At 30.2% G+C, this 25,453-nt stretch overlaps 3 protein-coding genes across 3 annotated transcripts; 2 read left to right on the top strand and 1 right to left on the bottom strand.

Annotated features, from left to right (window-relative positions):
• The first annotated feature begins 3,237 nt into the window (after positions 1-3,237).
• On the top strand, positions 3,238-6,601 carry LOC148195564 (patatin-like protein 1). Its single transcript, XM_088094062.1, has 7 exons — positions 3,238-3,426; positions 4,305-4,486; positions 4,689-4,854; positions 4,950-5,096; positions 5,287-5,538; positions 5,662-5,831; positions 6,197-6,601. Exons 1-7 carry the CDS (start codon positions 3,250-3,252, stop codon positions 6,285-6,287), a joined length of 1,185 nt encoding a protein of 394 aa, XP_087950188.1. The 5' UTR covers positions 3,238-3,249; the 3' UTR covers positions 6,288-6,601.
• A 5,713-nt stretch (positions 6,602-12,314) lies between these two features.
• LOC148195563 (patatin-like protein 3) lies at positions 12,315-14,941 on the bottom strand. Its single transcript, XM_088094904.1, has 7 exons — positions 14,730-14,941; positions 14,447-14,628; positions 14,059-14,224; positions 13,829-13,975; positions 13,431-13,682; positions 13,133-13,302; positions 12,315-12,605 (listed from the first exon to the last, which is right to left on the bottom strand). Exons 1-7 carry the CDS (start codon positions 14,904-14,906, stop codon positions 12,515-12,517), a joined length of 1,185 nt encoding a protein of 394 aa, XP_087951030.1. The 5' UTR covers positions 14,907-14,941; the 3' UTR covers positions 12,315-12,514.
• Positions 14,942-22,391: 7,450 nt separating this feature from the next.
• Positions 22,392-23,804, top strand: LOC148195562 (uncharacterized). The gene is made up of 3 exons (XM_088095240.1): positions 22,392-22,948; positions 23,043-23,221; positions 23,281-23,804. Exons 1-3 carry the CDS (start codon positions 22,392-22,394, stop codon positions 23,802-23,804), a joined length of 1,260 nt encoding a protein of 419 aa, XP_087951366.1.
• The last annotated feature ends 1,649 nt before the right edge of the window (positions 23,805-25,453 follow it).

Genomic DNA, 25,453 nt, shown 5'->3' with positions numbered 1-25,453 from the left:
TAATAATTTTAATGGATAGAAAATTGTAAATTTTGGATATAAAATTATAGTAATTTTAGAAGGAGAGATTCAAATTTTTGGTAACTTATTTAGTAAAATTTTTTAAATGGAATAGTAAAAAGTAAATAGTAAATAGTAAAAAGTAAATAGTAAAAATAAATTTTCAGCATTAAGATTCCTTAGCATGGAAGAAAGTAGTAGGTAGAAATTAGGATCAGATTTGGTGAGAAAATGATTGAAATATTATTTTTAAATAATATTAAAATAATAAATAATATTAAAATATTAATGAATAGTAAATTTTTTTTACTATAAATAGCCATGGGAGGGAAGGGTATTTTGCACCAAGAAAAGAGGAATCAAGTGAGAGCTTGAGAAATAGAGAAGAAAGAGTTAGGGAGAAATTTTTAGTTGCAAGAAGAGTAGAGGTTCTGAAGGGTTTCAGGGAAACAAATTCGGAGCAGGAGATTAAGTCTGGAATAGAGGTAGGGGAGCTAATCCTTCTTGTTTATGATTTTTTTATCCATGTTATGATAATGAATATGAGTTATGAGTATGTTAAAATTTTGGTAATGGTAGTTATCTATTCACTTATATAAATTTAGTTTTCATTATTATAATTTCTTATTTTCGAGTTACTGTTGTGAAAATTTTCTATTAATTGTTTTCACCGTTGGATTTAGCTAAAATTTTAGTATGTGAATCCTAAGACCTATTACTAAACTTTGACCGTTCGGATTTGAAAATAGAAGTCTGTACTTGGAGAAATAAATACTGCAAGTTTGAGTAAATTAGTCACCCTATAGTTCTGTTACTAAGTTGTCTCGGTAAAAATATAGATTTTGACCTATTTAACCGTTAGATCAACCTCAAAATTTGATATATGATTCTTAGGACATATTAATACAATTTGACCGATCGGATTTGTAATTGAAGGTCTATGTTTAGAGAAAGAAATTTCGAAAGTGTGAAACAATCGGATGAACACTGTATTGTTGTTCTTAAGCTATCATGGTACAAATTTCATATATATTTCATCTACCGTTAGATTGAGCCCAAAATTTAGTATGTAATTCATAAGACATATTAAGTCATTTTGACCGTTCAGATTTGTAATTAAATGTCTGTGATTAGGGAAATTAGTTTCGCATTTTGAGTATAACCGAAAACCACTTAAAATTCTGCACTTGAGTTACCTCGGTAAAACCTCAATATCTATCTAGTTAACCGTTGGATCAACCTGAAATTTTAATATGTAGTTTATAACAAATAGTGAATTATTGTGACCAATCAGATTTGAAATCGGAGTTACAGATTTAGAGATATTAATTTCGTATCTTCTCAGGGATCTTAATATTGCTTAATTTCTATTTTTTGATATCTATATTAAATTTCGGTGTTAATATTATATGCTGTTGTTTTAAATCTGTAAATAAGAAATTTGTTAAAAACTAGTTGAGGAACGCTTTGGCTAAGGAAAGATTTGGTACTTAAGTTGTCCATTGTGACGCACCTCTCTTTCCTGGAAGTCTACTCGACAAGTTTTTAACTTAAATCCTATTGAACAGATTTTGTACTGTTAAATTATTATGCAATATATGTTGTTGGAATGAAAATGTTTGATTAATTCATGTTATTGTGGTAGATATGAAATTATGAATTATAATTGTGATTTATGCGATAGTTGTATTTTATTATACTGCATTTGAATTTATGCATCTGAACATGTTATGAGTAGTATGGGGAGATTTTGTAGGGGTATAATGTGAGTTGAGGAATATTAGTATGGTATGAGTCTTGTGGAGAGATTAAGTAAATGTTATGGTATTTGTGTATATGTTGATGTTGAGGGTCCCGTAGTTGGAGGTTATCCTGATACTCTAATAATCATCTATTCTCAAGTAGAGAGGGATGAATTATGTGGTGAGAGGAGCAGGAGGTCCTGGTCTATGTGCCGGTTTTGGACATAGTGAGGGGATTAACCTTGTGAATGGTATGAAGTATTTTGAAAGTGTATTTGTATATAAAAAAAAAAGAGAGAAAGAAAAAAAAAAGAAGAAGTAGAAGTCATTACAAGTGCATAACCTCCCGTGACCGCTCATCAACTTATCATCCGGATGAGTGTCTATTGGGTATTGTGGTGTCTATTGGGTATTGTGAGACGAGTGTCTAATAGGAATTGTGGTATGAGAGTGTCGAACATAATTATTATATGATGTTTATATCAAGGTAATTATATATGTTTTATAAATGATTTGTTGCATGTTAGCTCACCCTACTTGTTTGTGTTTGGGTATGGGCGATGATCGTATAATTCGTTATACGGGAGCAGATGAAGGAATGTCGTCTGAAACAATACCAAGGAAGAAAGAGATCGAAGAATAAGTTAGAAGAATTCAAGTTATATTTAGGAGTTTATAGTTGAAATCTGAGTTTAAAATATATCAACGGTGAATTTTTAAGTGTGAGATTACGGGATGTTACCGTAAATGTAATGTTACAATATATAAATTATGAATTATCCAATGTGAGAAATTTGGGATGTTACACTTTTTACTTAGTTCCTGTTTTCTGTCTTTTTTTTCTTTGCTTTTGTATAGTTTATAGGATAGGATTGGAAATCTATGAATTTAAATCTCACATTAAATAAAGATTAAAAAAATTAAATAAAGAATAGGAAAATTCATTCTTTTAAAGTTTTGGATTAAAATTATCATCTTATTTTTTATACGTAGTTATTCAGTACTTATTGATGTCATGGACTGAAATATCTTACAAAATCATGTACTAATATATTTTATTTGTTAACAAAAAAAATGAAAAAGAAAACAATGAATATGTTACTATTAACTAATATTTGAATAGTCAAAGTTAAATAGAAAGAGAGAGTGTTTGTGTTTTTTAATTAATTATGTGGTAACTCATTTGGACTGTTTTGAGTCATCATAATTTATATATAACTCTTATTTCTTCAAATAATAAAGAACTTCACATTTAAATGGTTAATATAAATATAAATTTGTAAAGTTCTACATCATGGAATGATTGTCCAAAATTTATGATTTTCATTCTTAAATGTAAATAAAAGTAAAAAAAAAAAAAAGAATTTGAGACAATTTATTTATTTTTTAAAAATTTTTCTACTTGCATGGTGGCCAAAGAAGAAGTCTATAAATAGCCTCCACAATAGAGAGGAATCCTCAAGTTCATCATTCTCCATTTCACACCCTTCTTCTATTCTCTCTTAGAATGTCTCCTTTTCTCTTGTTTGCTTTGATGCTTTTCAGCCAATTCATGGCTGGATTCAACACACCATTACCACCTCCAAGCTATGGTGATCATGTGTCCATTCTCAGCATAGATGGTGGTGGCATCAAAGGAATTATTCCTGCCACTGTTCTTGTTTACTTGGACAAAGCTCTTAAGGTCTAATTTCTATTATATTATCACTGTGTGTGGCTTCCAACTTTTTAAGCTTTAAAAAATTTTATGTGTATTCTTCCCACATGAAATATTTGTTTAACTATACTAGTCTTATCCTTTTAAAGGAATGTATGAGGCTGATGAATTTAGTTCATTTTCCACAAAGAAACAACATATGAAGAGGAAATGGAATTATGTATATATATAATTTTCATAAACAGTTAACATGCTCTATATAATTTGCTTAATAAATGGGGGAGAAGAAAAAAGTTAAGTATGATAATTGTATCACTTACTTGTATGAATTTAATAACTTGTCTATAATTTTAATTGATGTTATTCACTATTGAATTGATGTTCTCATTTTAGTTTCGTTGAATATAGCTTTTTTTTTAATCAATAAAATAATGATATATTTATAAATAGAGTTTTTTTTTATCCACAAAAAAATTATACCTAAATAATACTTGAGGTATACATTATATTATCAATAACAATTGTGATAGTTCATCTCTTTAATTACAATTTTTTTTAACCAATCTTTGTTGGGAAAGTTATATCATGAACCTTCACAATTGTTCTGAAGCTTTTTTGTATAATGATTTATACACTCCTAGTCATTTCCATGTAAATCTACATCAAGCATAGTATATTTCAAACAACCTCGTCACAGAAGATTAATTAATTCACTTTTGAGCTATTTAAGCAAAAAGAATATACCTAACCAACAGATAAAAATTAAGATATATTAGAAAATGTAAAAAAATCTGTATACTGTGTTGCATTATATTTTCACAGGACTGCTCAAGATTTCACGAGACAACCTTATAAAAATATTGAATACATTAATTGTAACATTTGAGGTTGTGTTTGAGTTGCAGGCTAAGGATCCAACAACATCGTTGGCGGATTATTTCGATGTGATATCAGGAACAAGCACCGGTGGACTCATGACTCTTATGTTAACAGCTCCAAGCTCACCTGGTTCCAATCAACCTCTTTTTACTCCATCAGAAGTCGTACAGTTCTACAAGGAAAATGGTCCTCATATATTTAAACTCAGGTAAGAATGAAGCTCGTAAAACCTGTGTTAACATACTCATAACAAATATTTGAGACATGTTATATATATCATCATAGTTAAATTATAAACTTAGCAGAAGTATATGTAATTGGGTAAACTTTAATAAAAATGGTTTAGTTATTACGTTTGCCTTAATCAGTTTGCTGAAAGGTTTTGGTTCTTGTGATGCAAAACCATGCAGACCTCTCTGGGATCCTATCAGATGTCCGAAGTATGATGGAGTGTTCTTACGAAACAAAGCTAGACAGTTATTGAAAGAGACACGACTGAATCAGACGTTGACGAACGTGGTAATAACATCTTTCGATGAGCAGAAAATCTACCCAGTTATATTCTCAAGCTTCAAGGTTAGAATGGTAGAAATTGTGTATATTATATAGTGTGATATGAATAACCCTTTTGTGATGGCTAAGTGTTTGTGGTGGTTTTGATGATGATGCAGCTGAAGACACAAACTTACTTGAATGCGTTGCTCTCAGATATAGGTCTTGCCACTTCGGCTGCACCAACTTTTTTTCCATCCCACGAATTTCAGAACGATGGTGTTAAATTTGATTTGATCGATGGTGCTATGGCTTCTAACAATCCAGTAAATATATATTCATCACTATCTCAGATTTAAATCTATATTTTGTGAATAAAAAGCAATTTAATATCTTCTTTATCTTTTTACATATATTGAGAAATGGTAGTAGTAAGATTTTAACCTAGTTAAGACCTAGAGATTGTTTTGCAAGAAATATGTAGAAATAACTGAAGAGTTTGATTGAATACTTTAGGCCCTGGTTGCTGCGAGTGAAGTGATACAACACAGTGGGGATAAGGAAATTTTGATGCTGTCATTAGGAACTGGAATACCCAAACCTAAGGAGAAGTTAGGTGGCATCTTTGATATTGGGTGCCAAGCTGCATGGCTACCTTTTCACATTGATGTTATCAGTGAAGTTGCATTCAGCACAGACATGACTCATTACTATCTTGCAACAATCTTCCCTGGCCTCTTACCTGACGAAAACTATCTTCGAATTGAGGTATATGGTTAGGTTTTTCTGCATAATGTTTTCGTATACTTATTATAGAAGAAAACAAAACAAAAAAATTAATTTAACAAGTAATGAATAAGTTAAAATTATTGATGATATATATAATTGCAGGAGTATAACCTGCCTCCATACATGAATGAAATGGATAATGCTAAGCCAAGGAACATGAAAAACCTTGAAAAGGTGGGAAAGGGTCTGTTGACCCAAAAAGTCAAGAGGATGAATGTGAATACATTTCAACCATTTGAACTGGACCAGACAAATGCTCAAGCTCTTGACAGGTGACTACACTTTCTCAATATTGTTTTTTCCATCCATGTTTAAAATCAGTAGCAGAAAGGTTTAGAGGATTTTCTTTTTATTACATTTCTATATATTTTTTTAATCACAGTAAATAATATGTATAAGTTGGAAGTCTTACGTCGACTAAAGATAAGATCAATTTAGAGTATATAAGTGGATGCAAACTTTATTTTACAAGTCGATTTTGTGAGGTTGAGTTAGACTTAAAATCCACTTCTTAATCGTATACAAAGGAATTAGACTGTCTCTACCATCAACAAACGGTATCAATATATAGATAGATAGATTTTTGTTAGTTAATCATATATTGAATGCTAACTTTGAGAGGATGTTTGTTTTGAAGGTTGGCTGAGAAATTATTTGCAGAGAGGCAGTTGCGTCTGAAAAGGAAATCTATGGAGGAAGGAGGAAGACCTTTCATTGAAACTGTTTAAGTTCCTTCGGATGGGAACTTGAGCAGTATGAATAAATGTCATGTGTATAACATTATAGTATGATGTGTCTATCCATGTTTGTTGTAATATATATGTGTGTTATGTTGGAATAAGGTTGATGCTTTGGGGTTGTATGTAACTCCCAATTGCTAGAACCATATATCATATAATAAGGTTAAAATGCTTTGGGGTTGTATGTAACTCCCATTTGCAGGAACCATGGATCATGTAATAAGGTTGAATGCTTTTGAGTTGTATGTAACTTAATTGCTAGGACCATGTATTATAAACAGTGATCCTTTGTTTGGTGTTTATCTTTTGTATTCTAAGATCTCACTGCTCCAAATCCTTTAATGTTTATATTATTAAGCAGTAACAAATGCTGGGAAGTAAAATTTATTTTAACACAAATTATTTATTGTTGATCAAAATAATGAATAATATTGTGGTAAGTAAAATAACTATGCAAAAGTGAAAGATTAAAGAATTCGAAATAAAGGAAGGAATACATAAATAACTAATATTATTTAAAAAGTATTTTCTCAAATAAGTGATTTGTTCCAAAACAAATATGTTTGCCACATTTATTCTCAAAAATGTAATATATATATATATATATATATATATATATATATATATATATATATATATATATATATGAATAAATAATGACGAAAAGGAAAAGTACTTTTTGAAAAACAAAACTGAAAAGTCCATTATTTGATATTTGGTATCTATAATCACCACAAACATGCATGCAATTGGGAAGGATATAGCAAAATAGATTCAAAGAAGCCCACCCTAAGAGCGTAACCACACAAAACAATAAAGACACCAATGAAGTTTCATAGTAGTGGGGACTCTAATGAATTTTTTGGGGCTTATCCGTGCAACTCCAAATTCACATTTTTGTCATTCAGTAAAAATTTATACCAAATAAATTTTTTTTTTCGAAATCTGATTAACTATATTTATAATATTTAATAAATTTTACTTTAATTTTTTATTAAAATGGATTTAAAATTTTATTATTAAAATTTCAAAATCTTGTTAACATATTTGTTTAAATTTTGATTTAAATTAAAATTTATTAATATTTTAATTAATATATTTTTCTTTTATATATTAGTTTGGATTAACATAAAAATAAAATTTATTTTATTTCGATCTGTCAGAATCATTAAAAACGCACCCAAAGACCCTCTGAACGGACGCCAGGTGTCAAGCGGAGGGGATCCAGAAATCAGATAGTGGAATGCAGGTGTCGGCAGATAAGCGGACGTTCGTTTTAAGTAAAAACTGAGTTTTTGAAAGTTTACGTCACACACTCTCTACATGCATCTTCTTCTCCAAACTTTGATATTCTCAAATTCTCCTCCTTCTCTCTAAAAGCCCTCCCTTCTCTCTACCAATTCTCACCATTTCTCTTCTCCGGTCTCCGTTCAGGCACCGTGGAAACATTTCCGGCGTCAAGAGCTTCAGTTTGAACCGATCGATTTCGGATTCTAAACTGGTAAGTTCTTTTTCTCATTAGTCGTTCGTTATCTGGTACATGCAAACCAATTTCTGGTTTCATGATTTCATCTTGTCTGAGTCTTTGTTGGTCTTCTGTTGTTTGGTTTAGTTTGAAGATTTGTTGAGCGTGAGGGTAGAAGAAATTTTAGTCAGGCAAACCATATTCGGTCTCTAGGACGTTCGCTCACGCTCAAAGGTAAGGGAAGCTTATTAATTTAATTTGTATGATTATGTGTGTTGCATGAACGTTCGTTGAAATTGACTGTATTAACCCAATGGGTGTAATGGAAAGTTTGTTTGGAAAGTTTTACTTCTATGGTTAGCCACCTACAAAATGGTCCAGTGTTAAGGGCTCCTCCTTGACGCCACTCTCTTTTGACCCTTCGGAAGATGAGATATGGGGTGTTCTACAAAAGTTTGTGATTTTTGTATTCTAATTTTGTTGTAAGTTACCAATTTTAGCATGTTTTTGTCTCTTCATTGTCTATTAATTACACTGAATAGATATGAGAAAGTTAAACATTATATAAAAATGAAAATTTATTAACCAATTGTCTTAAAATTTTAGATAAAGGATTTTGTGAATTTTTTATATTGTTGGACTCATATTTTATTGGTGTTGTGTTATTTCAATAAATTCCTCCATTGATAGATCTAACATCTTTCTTGTACTTATATATTATCATGTGAAATTGCTTTCTTTATGGGCATATTTTTTTATTTTGAAATGGATTTAGTATTTGAAGTATCATATTCAATAAAACTGCTAGGGTTATATGAAATTGTGTTTCCTTCAAAGGATAAGGCCCAAACTTGATTAAGAACGATGATGTATACAAAGAAAACAATCACCTTATGTGATGGGGAATAGCATGCTTAGAGATAAATGTTGTAAAGACAATTAAGAAATGGAAATTGAAAAGATTTAAAATGGAAGAGAGAAGGAAGAGAGAACTTATGAACTTGAGGACACACCACATGAAATGATCCAAGATAAGTGCCAAGGTTGAATCGCCACTTGCTTCTCACAAGATAAGACCCAAAAGATGACTTAGAGACAGAATTCTGATAACTTTTTGGCAAGTATACCAAATCGTTCCAAGTAATACAATGATAAGTAAAAATGTATCGTTCTCCCAAGGGAATTTGAGTTACGTTAATCAATTAAAATTATTTATCAAGATCAATTACTGATGATATTTGTGATTTCAATTTGGATTTTAACATTAAATTAACAACGTAAACAAAAATAAGATTTGAAAAATGCGATAAAAAAAAATCACTGGAATTGGTCTTTGACTAACATTACAGTAAGATCCTGGACAACATATATTTTCTGTTAAGCATTCACATGAGAGTATCTTGTTTCAATTCCTTGAAAACAAGTTCTAAAATTATCTATTGAATTATTAATTCCTTAATTAATTCATCAGATAATTTTGCATTAAGTTCAGATGTTAGAATGACCAAAAGCACAGAAGCTATTCCTAGCGTAATTTACTTTTAGTTTCTTTTCTTACGTTTCTGGTTCTAAAAATACTTTCCAGTACAAAAGAACTTTTAAAGAGATTAATACTTCCGTATAATCAAAAGCAAGTCAAGAAAAGAACATGAACAAAAATATATATTGCACAGGAATTTTACATCAATGTTTCGTCATACAACCAATTCCAATGAACAGAAAATTTAGCCTATCCTAGACATCTCAAACGTACTGTTTACAGCAATTCCTTGCATAAAGTGAAGTCTTGATGTCTTGACAGGTCTCCTGATCGTCTCCTGAATTCTCCAGTCTTTCTCTGGCTATTTTCGTGTGTCAGAAGATCGTTTTTTTGCCTTTCTGTCACGTCTTTTAAAACCAATAACTTCATTAATTCGCACAGCGCACAGATGTGAGTGCGCTATGCGAATTTCGTGTAACCGCTGCCTCTCAACTGATGTTATTCGCACAGCGCACAAGTAATGGCCCTCTTCCAGGTCCATCACAAGGGAAACGAAAACCTAGATTTGCTTTATCCGGTATCAATCGTGAACTACGAGCAAATAGAACACCCTTTAAGAGTATCAATACTGTTACATGAATTGTAAATGCATGAATATGATGGACCAAAAAATCCACAGTATCCATTGAGCAAAGATCGGCTGTATGCGAGAATTAGCTGACAGACTCCCAATTATACATCCTTTCCTGTACAATAATTTACAAACAATCTACTTCCTATTACAACATTTCACTGAGTAATAACGTGAATAATTAGAAGATTGAGATCATTTATAAGTGTAAAAACAACTCTTTTTCACACTTATCAAATTCTATCTCAAAGAAGATAAGCAAATGAATGCAAATCACTCTTATATTCATTCAATCAAAGGTATCTACAAAAGGAGACCCCTAGGCTTCTTATATAACCTTTAGGATGAAGTAATTGGAGATTTTTAAGGGATGTGGGACTTGGAATGCTTCCAAGTCTGGACATCCACGTTTTCAAGTGCTCTTAGTCCCACATCTCTTAATTCTTTCATTCCTAAAGGGTTTATAAGCTTCCTAGCAACTCTAGAAACTAAAAACTACAAACTATGCATGTTTACTTGCACTACAAACAACAAAAGGAGAAAGCCTATTTATTCTTCTTTTTTTTTAAGTCCAAGCTATGTGAAGTCTCATGTTGCTTGTACTATAAAGAAAAGAAGAGTTTACAAGTTTCTCTACAACTAGAAATAACGAAAGAACAAAAGAGGCTAATACAAGCCAATTTATACTCTTTTTGTGCTTTTTGTCACTCTGAAACTCTTCATTCTTGAGCTATGTATGATCATATCATTCGGACGAGTGCGGAAGTAATGTAAGAAGATTGGGGGAGTTGGAGTGATGTCAAGGGTCGAGGAGAGCACCCTAAACGCTTGTATCCAATCCTATCTATTTGGGTGTAGTTGAGTGGCCGTCACGTTCAGCTCTCACAGTATGTCCATCTGAAATTCATCAAAGGGAAGACAAACGAGCAAATCTCGAAAGAGACAAAGCTTAAATCTAGAAGATTTCGATAGGACATCTTGGTGATTCGATCAGCCTCGATAAGGTAGGTCCCCCTGGCCTAATCCACTAACTCTTGCCTTCAACGAAAACGGGTGAGGTATTCATTTACATTCCGAGACACCACTTATATCAAAGGACGATCAACAGGTTTATCGCGTCCCCCTCGTTGGTTGTGTTGATGTCCAACTCAATACTAACCTTAATGCCATTGGAGTTTGTGGCTTTATTTGTATCTATAATGGCCACACTATTGATCGAATCCCTACCCAGTTTGGTTGATCTTAAAATATAAGAAGAATATGAAAATGACACCAACGACGAGGAGGCATCAATTGCTTACCCTTGGCCACTCCTTCTCAAAGACTCCTATAAGATGAAAAAAATTGAATGGTCAACATTATTACTTGTATGTGCTAAACGATCATTACAAAGTAGAGAGCATAAGAGTACATATGAAAATGACGGGGAAGGCTCTCCCCTATTTATAGTCGTGTAAGCCTCCCCTGTCAGTCATCCTCAACCGTAATATAAAAAAACTAAATCCAATGGCTCAGAGCATCTAACTCTATGTATTTTGATAGGTGTGAGATTTGAAGCATTACGTGCTTCCCTCAACGGTAACACTTTCCAACACTTTGAAGGGTAATTGGCCAACACACCGAATGATCTGGACACCCTTCATGTTATCTAATCGGTTGGTTGGAAGATCTTAACCACACGGTCGTGACAGAGGCAATTATCTCCCCAATAAGTAAAACCCCCCATGGTCAAGTTACACCTAAACTACACGGACAATAAGAGTTAAGTGACCAACTTCAAACCCCTTCACCAGTCAGTTTAGGCTTGGACTTTGGGGACATGTGTACCATATGATCGCTTGGTTAGCCATAGCTCAAATAATCAACCTTAACTTGTACCACCCAACGAGTCCCCTATGAGACAAATCGACCATGAAGCAAATTGGTCGGTTATGAATCAACACAATTAGTTTTAATGTTGATCAACTTAGAGGTAAAGCGTTATTATACTTACAATTGGGTTGTTATTAGACCAATGTTAATAAAAAACTCACACTAAAACTTATAAATAGGTTTGTGGTAAGGATATAGGTGATCTGCATTTATTGCATCATTAATTTCTAAACTACTAAGTTAAGATGACTTTGATATCAGAGTGCCTTCGGAGCGATATGAATGAAGGATCTACCTAGACTTAGATTTCAAAATAACTTTCAGACATAAGACAACTCATCATACGTTAAACGATTGACTTGAACCTTACATTCCAAAACAGTTTTTAATAGTGATATCTTAATAACAATAATATTATTTATTATTTTCTACAATAAATAATTTGTATTGTTAAAATAAATCTTACTTCCCACCATTTGTGACTGCTTAATAATATAAACAAAGAAGTTGGAGCAGGAATATCTTAAAACACAAAAAAAAAAACATTAAACAAGGTATCACTCACTATATTAAATCGCCCAAGCGCAAAATCATTGAATCTTGTATGTTACATGTTTCATGGTTCCTCTAAATGGGAGTTACATAGAATCCCAAAATATTCCACCTTATTATATGATATATTTTTCTTTCAAGTGGGAGTTACACAGAACCCCAAAACATCAACCATTTATTCATAATGTGAAGTTGTTGATTTCTCGAGAAGGAACTTATACAGTTTCAATGAAAGGTCTTCCTCCTTTTTCCATAGATTTCCTTTTCAGACGCAATTGCCTCTCTGCATATAATTGCTCAGCCAACCTTAAGAAAAAAATCCTCTCAAAATTAGCATTCTATATATAATCAACAAAAGAATATATATATATATATATATATATATATATATATTACAAAAATTTGGGCACTTCTATTGAACATAATTTGTTCTTTTATTTGTTATATTTTAACTTCTTTTTAACGTAAAAATTACAGAATCACGTAGATTTAAAATTCTCAAAGTCCATAATGAAAGGATAAAAAGATTAATCTTTATATAACATAATGGACAATATGTTTTTATAATTTAAAGCAATCATCTTTAATACAGGATGGTAGAAGGAAACGTGCTCAAAGGATGTTAATGTAAAGTTATGTTTTAAATATAAAAGAGAAAGTTATGTATAGCTTTTAAAATAACCATTACAAAAATCCTTTAATATTCTGAATAAATTCATAAAAAAATCTTCTAAAAACTTTATGCTATTAAGTTTTCTTATCAGCAAAGTTATGCTACTAATTTCAAACATACGTAGTAGTAAAACAAATGTTGAGAAAATGATTGTACTTACTTGTCAAGAGCTTGAGCATTTGTTTGGTCGAGTTCAAATGGAAGAAATGTATTCACATTCATCCTCTTAACTTTTTGGAGCAACAGGTTCTTTCCCACCGTTTCAAGCTTATCCATGTTCTTTTTAGAAGCATCATCCATTTCTTCCATGGACGGATCCAGGTTATACTCCTGCAATTACACATATATCACCAATCATTTTAACTCATACATCACTTGTTAAATTCATTTTCTCTTTTCTTTTCTTCTATTATAACTATATTATAAAACCTTTACGCACAAAAACAAACTGTGTATACCTCAATTCGGAGATAGTTATCTGCAGGTAAGATGCCTGGGAAGATTGTGGCAAGGTAGTAATGAGTCACGTCTGTTCTGAACATAGCTTCATTGAAAGTATCTTGGTGTAAACTTAGCCACAAAGCTTGGCAGCCAAGATCAAAGATGCCACCTAACTTGTTCTGAGCTGTGGGTATTCCAGTTCCTAATGACAGCAACAAAATTTCCTTTTCTCCATTGTTTTGTATCACTTCACTCACAGCAACCAGAGCCTAAAGTATTCAATCAAACTCTTCAGATATTTCTACATATTTCTTGCAAAAGAATCTCTAGGTCTTAACTAGGTTAAAATCTTACTACTACCATCTGTCAAAAAAAGTATTTATACATATAGTTTGAGTTAGTGATGAATATTTACAGGATTATTAGCAGCGAGAGCACCATCAGCCAAATCAAATGCAACACCATCATTCTGAAATTCGTGGGATGGAAAATAAGTTGGTGCAGCCGAAGTTCCAAGAGCTATATCTGAAAGTTTCGCATTCAGGTAACTTTCTGTCTTCAGCTGCATCATCCAAAAAATGTTCAGTTTTATAACACATTTTCATGCATATATACACGTACACGATTTTATTATAGCATGCTGACCTTGTAGTTTGAGAATATAACTGGATGGATTTTGTCCTCGTCAAAAGTTGGTATTACCAAGTTGGTCAACGTTTGATCGAGTCGTGTTTCTTTCAATATCTGACGAGCTGTATCTCGTAAAAACTTTCCATCATACTTGGGACATTGGACGGGATCGATGATAGATCTGCATGGTTTTCCATCCCAAGAACCATAACCTTTTAGCAAAGTAATTAACGCAAAAGGTAATAACAAAACCATCTTTATATACCCAATTACATTTACTTCTAAGTTTAGAAATTAATTATGGGGACATAACATGTCTCAAATAGTTGTTCTTATGAGAAACATGTCTGAAATAGTTGTATTGAGAATGTGAAGTCAATTTTGATGAGCTTGATATACTTACCTAGGTTTAAATATGTTAGGGCCATTTTTCTTGTAGAACTGTACGACTTGTGATGGAGTAAAAAGAGGACGATTGGAATCAGATGCGTTTGGAGCTGCTAACATAACACTCATGATTCCACCGGTGCTTGTTCCTGACATCACATCGAAATAATCTGCCAACGATGTCGTTGGATCCTTAGCCTGCAACAAAAACACAATCTCTTATGTTACAATTAATGTATTCAGGTAACTTGTTAAAATGTTTGAACTCAGACACAGTGATAATATAATAGAAATTGAACCTTAAGAGCATTGTCCAAGTAAATAAGAACAGTGGCTGGAATAATTCCTCTGATGCCACCACCATCTATGCTGAGAATGGAAACATGATCTCCAAAGTTTGGAGGTGGCAATGGCGTATTCAATCCGCCATTGAAGTGGCTCAGAAACACCAAACCAAACAAAAGCAGTGGAGACATTATCTGTAAGAGAGAATGAAAGAAGGGTGTGAAATGGAGAGTCAACAACCTGAGGAATCATCTCTAATGTCGAAGCCATTAAATAGAATTTTTTTTGGCCACCATGCAAGTTGAAAAATTTTAAAAATAGTCTCAAAATTCGTCATTATAATGTTGTTTATTGCTTCCACAATGTGAAGTTCATGGCTAATTAATTAGGGCCACAGAAACGTATATATAAAGGTATGACTTTTAAAAAAATTCACGTATAATAGTTTATTGTAACTGTATCAAATCATGGCTTAGTTTATAATTATATAAGGTGACTTAACATTGTTAATTTCGACTATACTTCAACAATCAAGATTAAAATTCTTTTTTTATATAGTCACATGTGATCATTTTAAAACAAGTATTAGGTTTTCATTATTTGAATATTATTTATTTACATATTTTATGTTCCTACTTTTATTTTTATTTTTATTTTTATTTTTTTATGATCGGCATTAAAGAATATATATAATAGTTACACTTGAGGTCTTAAAGAATTATTTTCATTTTATTTTATTTTATTTATCATCGACATTTCTTCATTAACCATGTAAGTTTTAGAATGTGCAGACTGGTGAAAGACATAATTAAATGTCAGAAAAAAAAAAAACAGTAGAACATCTCTCACAAATGGATTGACTGTAACATAAGAATTTGAAGACATGATCAAAGCTTGAATAGTTCAGTAGTTAAAAAGTCATAGATCACAAACAAATGAATGAACATATACACCAATTAAAATAAGAAAATAATGCATTTTAGTACTAAAAATCCAGGTCAAAGCCTTGTTTTGTGCTATAGTAGAGAGTTCTTACTCATGTACTTCTTACTTTACAGACGAGATAATGATTTCAGTTTAGTTCTTTAAATGTTGGGTATAGTCTTTATATTTAATAAAATGTATAATATTAGTTTTTAACAAAATGTTAAAACCCATAATTTTTAGAGACTAATTATAGGTGTTACAGTATTTGTTCTCTTTAGAGACTCGGGAAGAATTATGAATAATTAATACAGCTATCTAGGAAATGGTCTGTAATTAATATATATATATATATATATATATATATATATATATATATATATATATATATATATATATATATATATATATATATATATATATATATATAAGAATTAAAAAATCATTACAATTTTAAATTAAACATCTAGTTTAAATTAAAATATTAATATCATGCGACAATAGTAAAAAAATAGTTATTTGAACATGTCTTAGGTTTGACTAATTGATTATGCAATCCACCTTCGTTTTTTTTTTTTTGTTGATATTTAATATTGTATGTGAGGTATTAAACTAGGTTCTGTAATTATAAACCCTAATGGAGTAGATAAGAAGAGGTAGGTAGATGCTAAAAATTTTCATGTACATGACATCTTTATATGTATATCTATAACTAAAGAACTAATAAAATTTCTGAAAAAGATATCTATATGCAAACAAAAGTTACATTCAGACGGATACATACTTTACCTGCTTTGGCTTATATGGGATCATCATATTTCATATAATCTTTGAGATTATTTTGTGCTAATATAGTATGATTCTAATATGATTAAGTTTTTTTGTATTTAACCAAATAATTAAGACAATAGAAACAAGTTACATAATTGAAAATTGTGCTGAATTCTTTATTTATAGAAATTGTTTGGAGATGTACCATAATTAAACAAATGGTCAACGGTTATGTTATCCATACATAAGCGGTGAGTTTTTCTAAGGTTCGAAAAAGGAAAGGATAATACAATATATTCATTCCATCATATTATATGTACATTAATGAATAATGTGTAAAACATGTCGTCTCCGTTATAAAATACAAACTGCTTTAAGTATTTATGTTCTGTTTCAAATTTTAGAAATTTCGAAGGTGGGAACTTAAAAAATGTTTGGTAGAAGAAAAATGTTTTAACTCGTGTTAGGTAGAAGTTTACTCTATTTTTTTATTAAAAAAAATAGAACAAAACATTGGAATCACCCCAAATCCATAATAAAACAAAAATTAAGACTTATTATAAAAAAAAATCAAATAAAAATATGGAAATCACTTATACAGTTTTTTTTAATAAAAGCTAAAATGATTAACTTTTTTTTATGAAAACTAAGATGACTAATTTATTTAGGTAAATCTTTACAAAAATACGATAAACTTTCAATTTCATATATCATTTATTAGCAGCACTATATAAACACGAATAACTTATAATTTAACGGTATTAACCATAACAGCAAATGAAATAAAATTATCAAGTAATATTATAAACTTTCACTTAGAAACCACAATTTATTAAAGTTATGAGTGCTTAGAAATAAGTTTTAGTTCAAGAAAGAATTGAAACATAAAGTAAAGAAGAAAGAATTGAAACATAAAGTAAAGAAGAAAGAATTGAAACATAAAGTAAAGAATAAGTTTAGATTATGAAATGAAGCCTAAAATCTTACTTTTTTTTTTTATCTTGTTTGAATATGCTTCGATTAAAAAATCAAAATAGAATTTCTAAAATAATGTGTCAAAGTCGTTACTTACACTAATATAATATTAACTTTCTTTGGTGGTATACTTTTTCAAAGTTTTCTAGTAGTTTGATATGACTCATCATTTGTTTCAGTATTAAAATTTTTCTCCTCATGAACCACATCATTCCATTTAAAAACTAATTTGAATTTCTTCGAAAGAAAAGTTTCCTTAGATGTCAAAGAATTAAGAATTGTCTCAAAATTATTACAAAGTGGATCAAGTTGTTGTAAGTCTTGCAAACTATTTACAATGAGAGTAACATCCTCTAGAGAAGGCATATCAACTAAAGAATCAAACTCCACTGACTCACTAGCATTAGAAACATCTAAATATTTAATAAAAGAAGATTCATTCACAACAAGCATATTATCAGGTTGAACCTTAACTACAAGTTGATTAAGCAATAAGCGACACCACAATAGACGTAATCACCACAGGTTGTACCAACTGCTAGATCACATATTGTTGCACCATAGGTTGCACCGTAAGTTAAACCTCAAACTATATCAATGACTACAACACAAGCTTTACATAGACTTAACCATCGGTAGTTGCACCAAAGGCTCCACCATAGGCTTTACCACAAACTCCACCACAAGATGCACCACCTCATACAAGAACTGAATCTTAAGAAGTAATACTGTCACCCTTAGGACGATAATTTGTTGTATTTTTGCACCAATTCTTTTCTTGCTACCAAAGTTAACTTTGAGATCTTGTAATTTTCTATAATTAGATAAATTATGACAAATCATTTTACAATTTGAAAAGAAAGAATACAATTATCATACTCTATATCAACAATAAATGTAAATCCTAAACTAGCTACCAAAAGTTTGTTAGGTAATTCAAATAATAAATCAATATCAATTAAAATACGAACAAAAGAATCATGAGATTTATTCTTGGTGTAATCATCCAGAGATAAAGGTGTTCCAATTCCATGTGCAATGGAAAAAAAAATCACCTTTGATTGCCAATATTTCAAAGGAAGACCATGTATATGAATTCAGAGTTTTCCTGAGTTTTATATATGCACAGAAAAAGTCCTCTATACAAGTGAAGAGAGAGCAAATTGATAGAATTGTTTTCTAAGAAGAAGTCTTCCATTGACCCTAAATTCTTCCAAGCCACATTAGGCTTCTTACAAAAACCTAAGTCTGTGAGGAATTTATAACCTTTTTTCAACAAAATACACCTATGCAAATAATTTTTTCATTCCTCCATATCAACAAAATAAACTTCCTCAACAATTATGAACCTGAGCAAATATATATGTTTTTGTGTCCCTATAGTTGAAGATGATTTAAAGGAATATGGTTGTTCCTAATCCTATAAAAGAACTCCAAAGAGTATGAAATTTTAAAAAGAAAACTATTTCAAAGTTAAAGAATTAAAAGTTGTTAAAATCATTACAACATTAAGCACCAATGAACTTCATCTTCTTTAAGAGTCACTAAACAATATTAACATTGAATAAAAAGTATTTAGATCCATAGAGGTACAAGACTATTGAAGAAACCCTACACTACAATTGGTTTAATCCCTACACAAAAATTTAATTAATACATGAAAACATATATTTAGCTTTTAAATATTAGCGTCAACAAATTATTAAGGCTAATACTCTATTACAATGCAAAATATCAATTAAAAAAACTAAAAAATGAAAAATTACTTTTAAATATTTTTATTAAATAAATATTTCTGTTATACCGTTAGCTTAATAAATACTACCTAAAATAAATATAAAAAATAAATGAAATTAATGCCGACTTATAAAGACACTAATCATAAACAAACTAAACTAAATATTAAAAGTAAATAAGATCAGTATCACTTAACAAATATTAATCTTATTTAATTTTAATATTTTATTTATTTAAGTTTGTTTCAATAAAATAAACACTAAATATGTACACTAAAATATATACAAGAAGTAGCATTAGTTTTTTGGGTTTATCTTCAATACTTTTTTAAGATATCTCCAATCAAGACAACTCCAACTTGGCTTTTCTTTGCATTTTCATTCATGATTTACAATCCCAACATGTGAGTTGTCCTACTTAACGTGCTAAATATTAAATCAGTAGCCTAACACTTCACACCCACATAATTCATTTGTTTTAGTATCCCATTTTGTGAATCCAAACAAGTAATTACTAACAAAGATTGCTTCTAAATAATACTTTTGTTATTTAATTAATGTTGTTATTTAATTAAAAATTATATCCTTTAAACAAATAAAACATGGTATTTTTATTTCATAAAATATCTAATTGTATAACCTTTTTACTCAAGATAAATTATGTAACTTCTTCACTTAAAATAACTATATATACTTTAAATAATTATGGTAAATTTATATATTTTCTTGAAAAAAATACTTCTTAATGTAATAAAAATTCACAATCGTGAGTTTTATATATAATGCGAAGATTTTGTAAAATAATTTCTACGACATAAAATTCAAAATCTAGAATTTTAAATGAGATTATAAATTATATCACAATAAATAAATATCTTTTTTTTTGTTTTAAATATATTGTTTCTCTCAAAACTTAAGAGAAATATATTATTAGAATGAAATTTATATCATGGAACAAAAATAAAATAATAAATACAATGTTAAAGTGATGTGAGAAAACAAAACTTACAAAAAATGAGTTTTGCAATACAAATGCCTAAGATCCTAATCAATATTATTATAATGAATTTCAGACCCGCGTGGGGCACGCATTTGTTAATTTTACAAATAATTAAGCTACTATTCTTATTCAATTACTCACACGTTTACTAACACGTCATTTTCCCATGAAAAAGTCTTACTATATATTGTGCAAAATCACTATTTATAACTTTACTAAAATACACATGAAAGTTAATTACTTTGTATAATAATTATAAAATATAATCTAATATAGAGAATACACATAATATAATTAATCATATGTTATAAGTATTGGTATACTTCATCTTTCAATGAATTAACTATATAACAATTAATTAAATATAAAAAGACTTCAGTTTTTTCAATATTAGTATAATAAAATTAAATATATAATGAATTTGTCTTACATGTAAACTCAAACATCATAAATACTAATTTACTAACCTCGACTTTTGAAAATTAATTTTATGTATCATTGACTCAGCCGATCTTATGTCAATGTGTAGAGTGATTTAAGATTAATCTTTTATGAAATGTTGACTATGTTGGTTAACCTTTGAGACTCCCATGCGTTGGTTTCCAACATAACCACGTGGGGGCAGTTCAATATTTAATGTATTTTTATGTGGACTTGGTATTCGATTCATTTAGGTAAAGGTTATCTAAGTTACCTTATCCTTATACGATCTTCATACGTTAAGTTTTAAAAATTTGTTTCCATTTTTATTATATATACTAGCATAAACATGTGTCTATATGTATTTTTTAAATAATGTAGTATTAAATAATGGATAAATAATTATAACTTCATTAATGCATATATTTTGATTTCAACAAAATTTCTTATTATAGTTAATATGATGCAATATTGAAGTATAGAACTGTGGGAATGGATACACGTAACTCGATCCAAAAAGAAATTCATCTTCCCGTATTTTATTTATATGGATATCCGTTTAAAAGATACTCGTGAATATTTTAAAATCCGTGGACACCTGCCAATACCTACAGATATTTTAAAAAAAATATTTTTATAAATTATTAGAATAAAATTTAAATAAAATTACAAAAAATATATAATATAAATTTTAATTAAATTTAACCTTATAACATATAAATTAATTTTAATTTTAATTAACTTTAACTTAATAAAATATAAATTTTTTATTTTCATTTTTTCGGGTAGTGTAAGACCTATGAAAAATATTTATAATTTTATTACTAGTAGTAATAAATTTGTCTTTATGAATATAATTAATAAGTTTATGTAAAAATAAAATGTGGAAAGCTAAATAAGAAATTTTGGTAGCTTAAATGATAGAAAGTTGTGGTGATTTCAAGAACATGGGTTCAAACTCTTTTCTACCTTTTTGTTTAAAAGAAAAAAGAAAAAGAAAACAAATGGACAAAGAAGGTGATTGAAATGATAAAATATATATATATATATATATATATATATATAATAAAAAAAAACACCAAATAGTACCAGAATCTTGGCCTATAAACACCAAATATTAGGGATTGTGGTATGATGGGATGAGTGTCTATGGTGCGATTGTTGTATGATGTTATTATATGATGTTTGTTGAGTGTATCAAAGTAATTATGCATGTTTTATAAATGATTTGTTGCATGTTAGCTCACCCTATTTGTTTGTGTTTGTGTTTGAGAGAAAAATAATTAACGCCGTTTGTATGGATTTAACGGAAGGGATTTCATTGATGCAAATTTTATTAAGTGAGGACGTAATTGACGCATTTTTTAACGGATGGACTAATTTCACATTTTCGAGCGAAACTGGGAACAAAATAGGGTATTAAGCCTTTATTTTATTTAGTTTTGGGTCTAGTAAAACTTAGTTTGATTTGATAGAGATAAAATAGAGATAGGTAATTATGATTTTCTGTTTATCTAGGTACCATATTATTTTATAATAGATTAAGCAGATTTTATTTTTAAGATAGTTGATGTTTTATTTTTAGTGTTTATTTTTATTTTCGTAATATTGTAAGTATCACGGCTATTTAAAAGCCCTTCAATTATCAATGAATATCAGACTCAATTTTAGGAAAATATCAGAGTGTGTATATCGTGAGATTTTCTTAACCGTGGTATCAGAGCTTTATGCTCTGAGTACCAAGAGATAGAAAAAGAGAGAGAGAGAGAAGAGAGTCAAACACCGTGAGAGAAAAAGTGAGTTTTTGATTTTTTTTTTTTGTGAGAGAGATGACAAAGGTAGTCAACGAAATGAGTGTGTCACAATTGTCGAAAAAGACTAATTACGACAATTGGTCTTTGCAGATGAAGGTTCTTCTTGGATCCCAAGATGTATGGGACATAGTGGAGGATGGGTACAATGAACCCGTGAATGATGAGCATCAGACAGTGAATCAGATTGCTGCATTGAAAAAGACACGAGTGAAAGACGGATCGACTTTGTACTTTCTGTATAATGCAGTGGATGAATCTGGATTCGAGAAAATAGCTAATGCAGAGTCAGCAAAAGAAGCATGGGAAATTCTGAAGATGGCATACAAAGAAGATACCCACATGAAGCAGGTTCGAGTACAAGCTTTCATAAGAGAGTTTGAACATATGGCGATGGATGAAAATGAGGGAGTTGTCGAGTTTATAGCTCGAGTGCAGAAGATGGCCAACCAACTCGGAATGAACAGAGAAGAGGTTCCTCCTAACCGGGTTGCGGAAAAGATCTTGAGAAAGCTGACGAATGATTTTGGAAGTATCATGGTCACTATTAAAGAGACAAAAGATTTGTCAACTCTCACTGTGGAGGAGTTAGTTGGGTCATTAAAAGCCCACGAATTGAGGAAGAAAAAGAAAAGGAGGGAACCCGACGATCAAGCAGTACAAGTACAATTTAACTTGAATAAAACTCAGATTACTAAGAGTCGAGGTCCTGACAGTAGATGGCGAGGGAGCCGAGGATGAGATGGACGTGGTCGAGGTAATTTTGAGAATGATAATGAAGAGCAAATCGGTCAGCAGAATTGACGTAATCGAGGACAAGGAAAAGACCGAAGAGATCGATCAGGAGTTGAGTGTTTTAATTGTGGCAAGTATGGCCACTATGCAAACTAGTGTAGATCAAACAAGTGCTACAATTGTGGTAAGGCAGGCCATATTGCAAAGTATTGCAAGGCAAAGACAAAGGGGGAGACGAATCTCCTTACTGAAGATGCAAAAGAACTGTTGCTGGTAAAGAGCTCGGATACATTGGACATGGAAAATTCGGTCTCAATAATGGATGAAGTGATCTCGGTAAAGGGTGCGACAAACGTGGAAAAGGAACTCAAACAAAAAGATGAAGATATTCAGCGGATAAGAAGACTTCTGGATGAAGCTAATGAAATTATGAATAAACAAAGGGTTGAGCTTGAGGAGCTGAAGAAGACGACTCTTGAAAAGGAAGAGAAAGCATCTAGCGTTCTTGAACCAGATAAAAATATGGAAGAAGAAGATGAAGAAGAGATAAAGGCTGATGAGATTTCTACCAACTCGGTATGGTATCTAGATACTGGGGCAAACAATCATATGTGTGGAAATGAGAACTTTTTTTATAAACTCACCAAGGTGGAGGTCAAATTTATGTCTTTCGGAGATTACTCCAAGGTGATCGTGAAAGGGCGTGGAACAATCTGACATATGCAGAAGAATGGACAAGTTAGAGAGATTAGGGATGCTTACTAACATTTTAACATAATCCTACGAAACGAATCTTAGCTAGATCCTTTGATTTCACAAGCATGAACCCAATTGAATTTTACTACACTTAAACCAAATGGAGGGAAGCATTTGAATTTAAATCTATTTAAAAAGAAAAATACACCACCACACTTTTGTAAATAAAAAAAAATATTATTTACTTGATAATTTCATAACATATTTAAAAAATATTATTTAACCTTGAGGGGGAGATTGTTGGGAATCCAAATATGAGTCTAACTCCCACATTAGATAGAAATAAGAAACTTGATCAGTGTATAAAGATGAAAGACTCCTTAACACATTGCCTCCAGGTTTTGGGTAAAGAGTGATATCAATCTTTTATGTGGTTGGACTGATATTTCATTGGTGTTTGTGTCTCTCCCGTGAACCTCCTCCATAGACCCAACATTAAAAATTTAAATAGTCATTTTTTAAACATATTATTAAATAACAGACTTAAATAATAATTTTTAAATTGGTTCGAAAACAAACAAACTTAAATAAATACTTTTTAATATTTATTATTTGTTCAACTGACTTAAATTAATGTTTTAAATTTTCCATTAGCAAACCATATTTCCCAATCGATTCAAAAGGAATGCCTGCGGGTATTGTTGAAGATTGTAACAAGAAATGTTCCACAAAGTATTGGAGTTGCTTCCAAATCTATGGATCAAGTCTGATTTTCTAGACTAAAGAAGTGTTCCTGTCTGGTTGGAAGTCTCAGTATAAGATTTCATATTGAGACTACATTTCCAGTATTCTTTTTCGCGCAAATGATAGGAAACTAATAAATTTTTTTGTTTATTTCAAGTCACGTGTAGCGAGGGTGGATGAAACACGTATTAAAAAACCAAAAATTATTATAAATATAATTACTTAGCATAATTTTTTATATAATAAAATACGCATCAATTACATGCGGAAATTTTTCTAAAAAACATAATTTATAGATATTTTTTGTGATAAATATTATTTTTCACACAAACAATTGTAAGTATTTTTTGTAAATAATTATTTTCAGGAAAAATTATAAGTAATATTTTTGCAAATAATTTTATATAAAATATTTTGCAAGCATTTCATGCAAAAAAAAATCACTACAAAATGCCTAAATATTTCCTACCAAATATATTTTGTATTATAATCCAAATGAATATGCTAGAAAATTTTCAAAGAGAAATATGCAAGAATTTTTTCTAAAAATGTTTTATAAATAAATTTGAAGGTAATGAGCATCTTTCTAATATTAACATGGTTGGTAAAATACTAATCAAAAAATCTAATTGAATATTTTTTTTTTCAAAAAAAAAACTCAATTGAAAAAGAAAGGAGATTTACTTGAAATATTTTAACAAAAAATTGGGAAAAAATTACTAATTAAGTCTATCTATTTTAAAAAATTTATATAAACACATTTTTGTTTTAAATTGTTTTTCAATAGTATGATTAATTGGTTTTTAAATTTTGTTATGATTTTACAATAATATAAAGAGGGTTGTTGATGGTGGTGGTGTTGAGGTGACTTATTTGAAGGTTCGACTTGTCTCATTTTTGGATAAGGCATCCATCATTGATGGTTA

The sequence above is a fragment of the Vigna umbellata genome, chromosome 7 (assembly GCF_029865625.1).
Source record: "Vigna umbellata cultivar VRB3 chromosome 7, Vumbellata_1.0, whole genome shotgun sequence".
NCBI lineage: Eukaryota > Viridiplantae > Streptophyta > Magnoliopsida > Fabales > Fabaceae > Vigna > Vigna umbellata.
The sequence above is the reverse complement of the archived record's forward strand: the minus strand, read 5'-3'. Positions and strand labels throughout refer to the sequence as shown.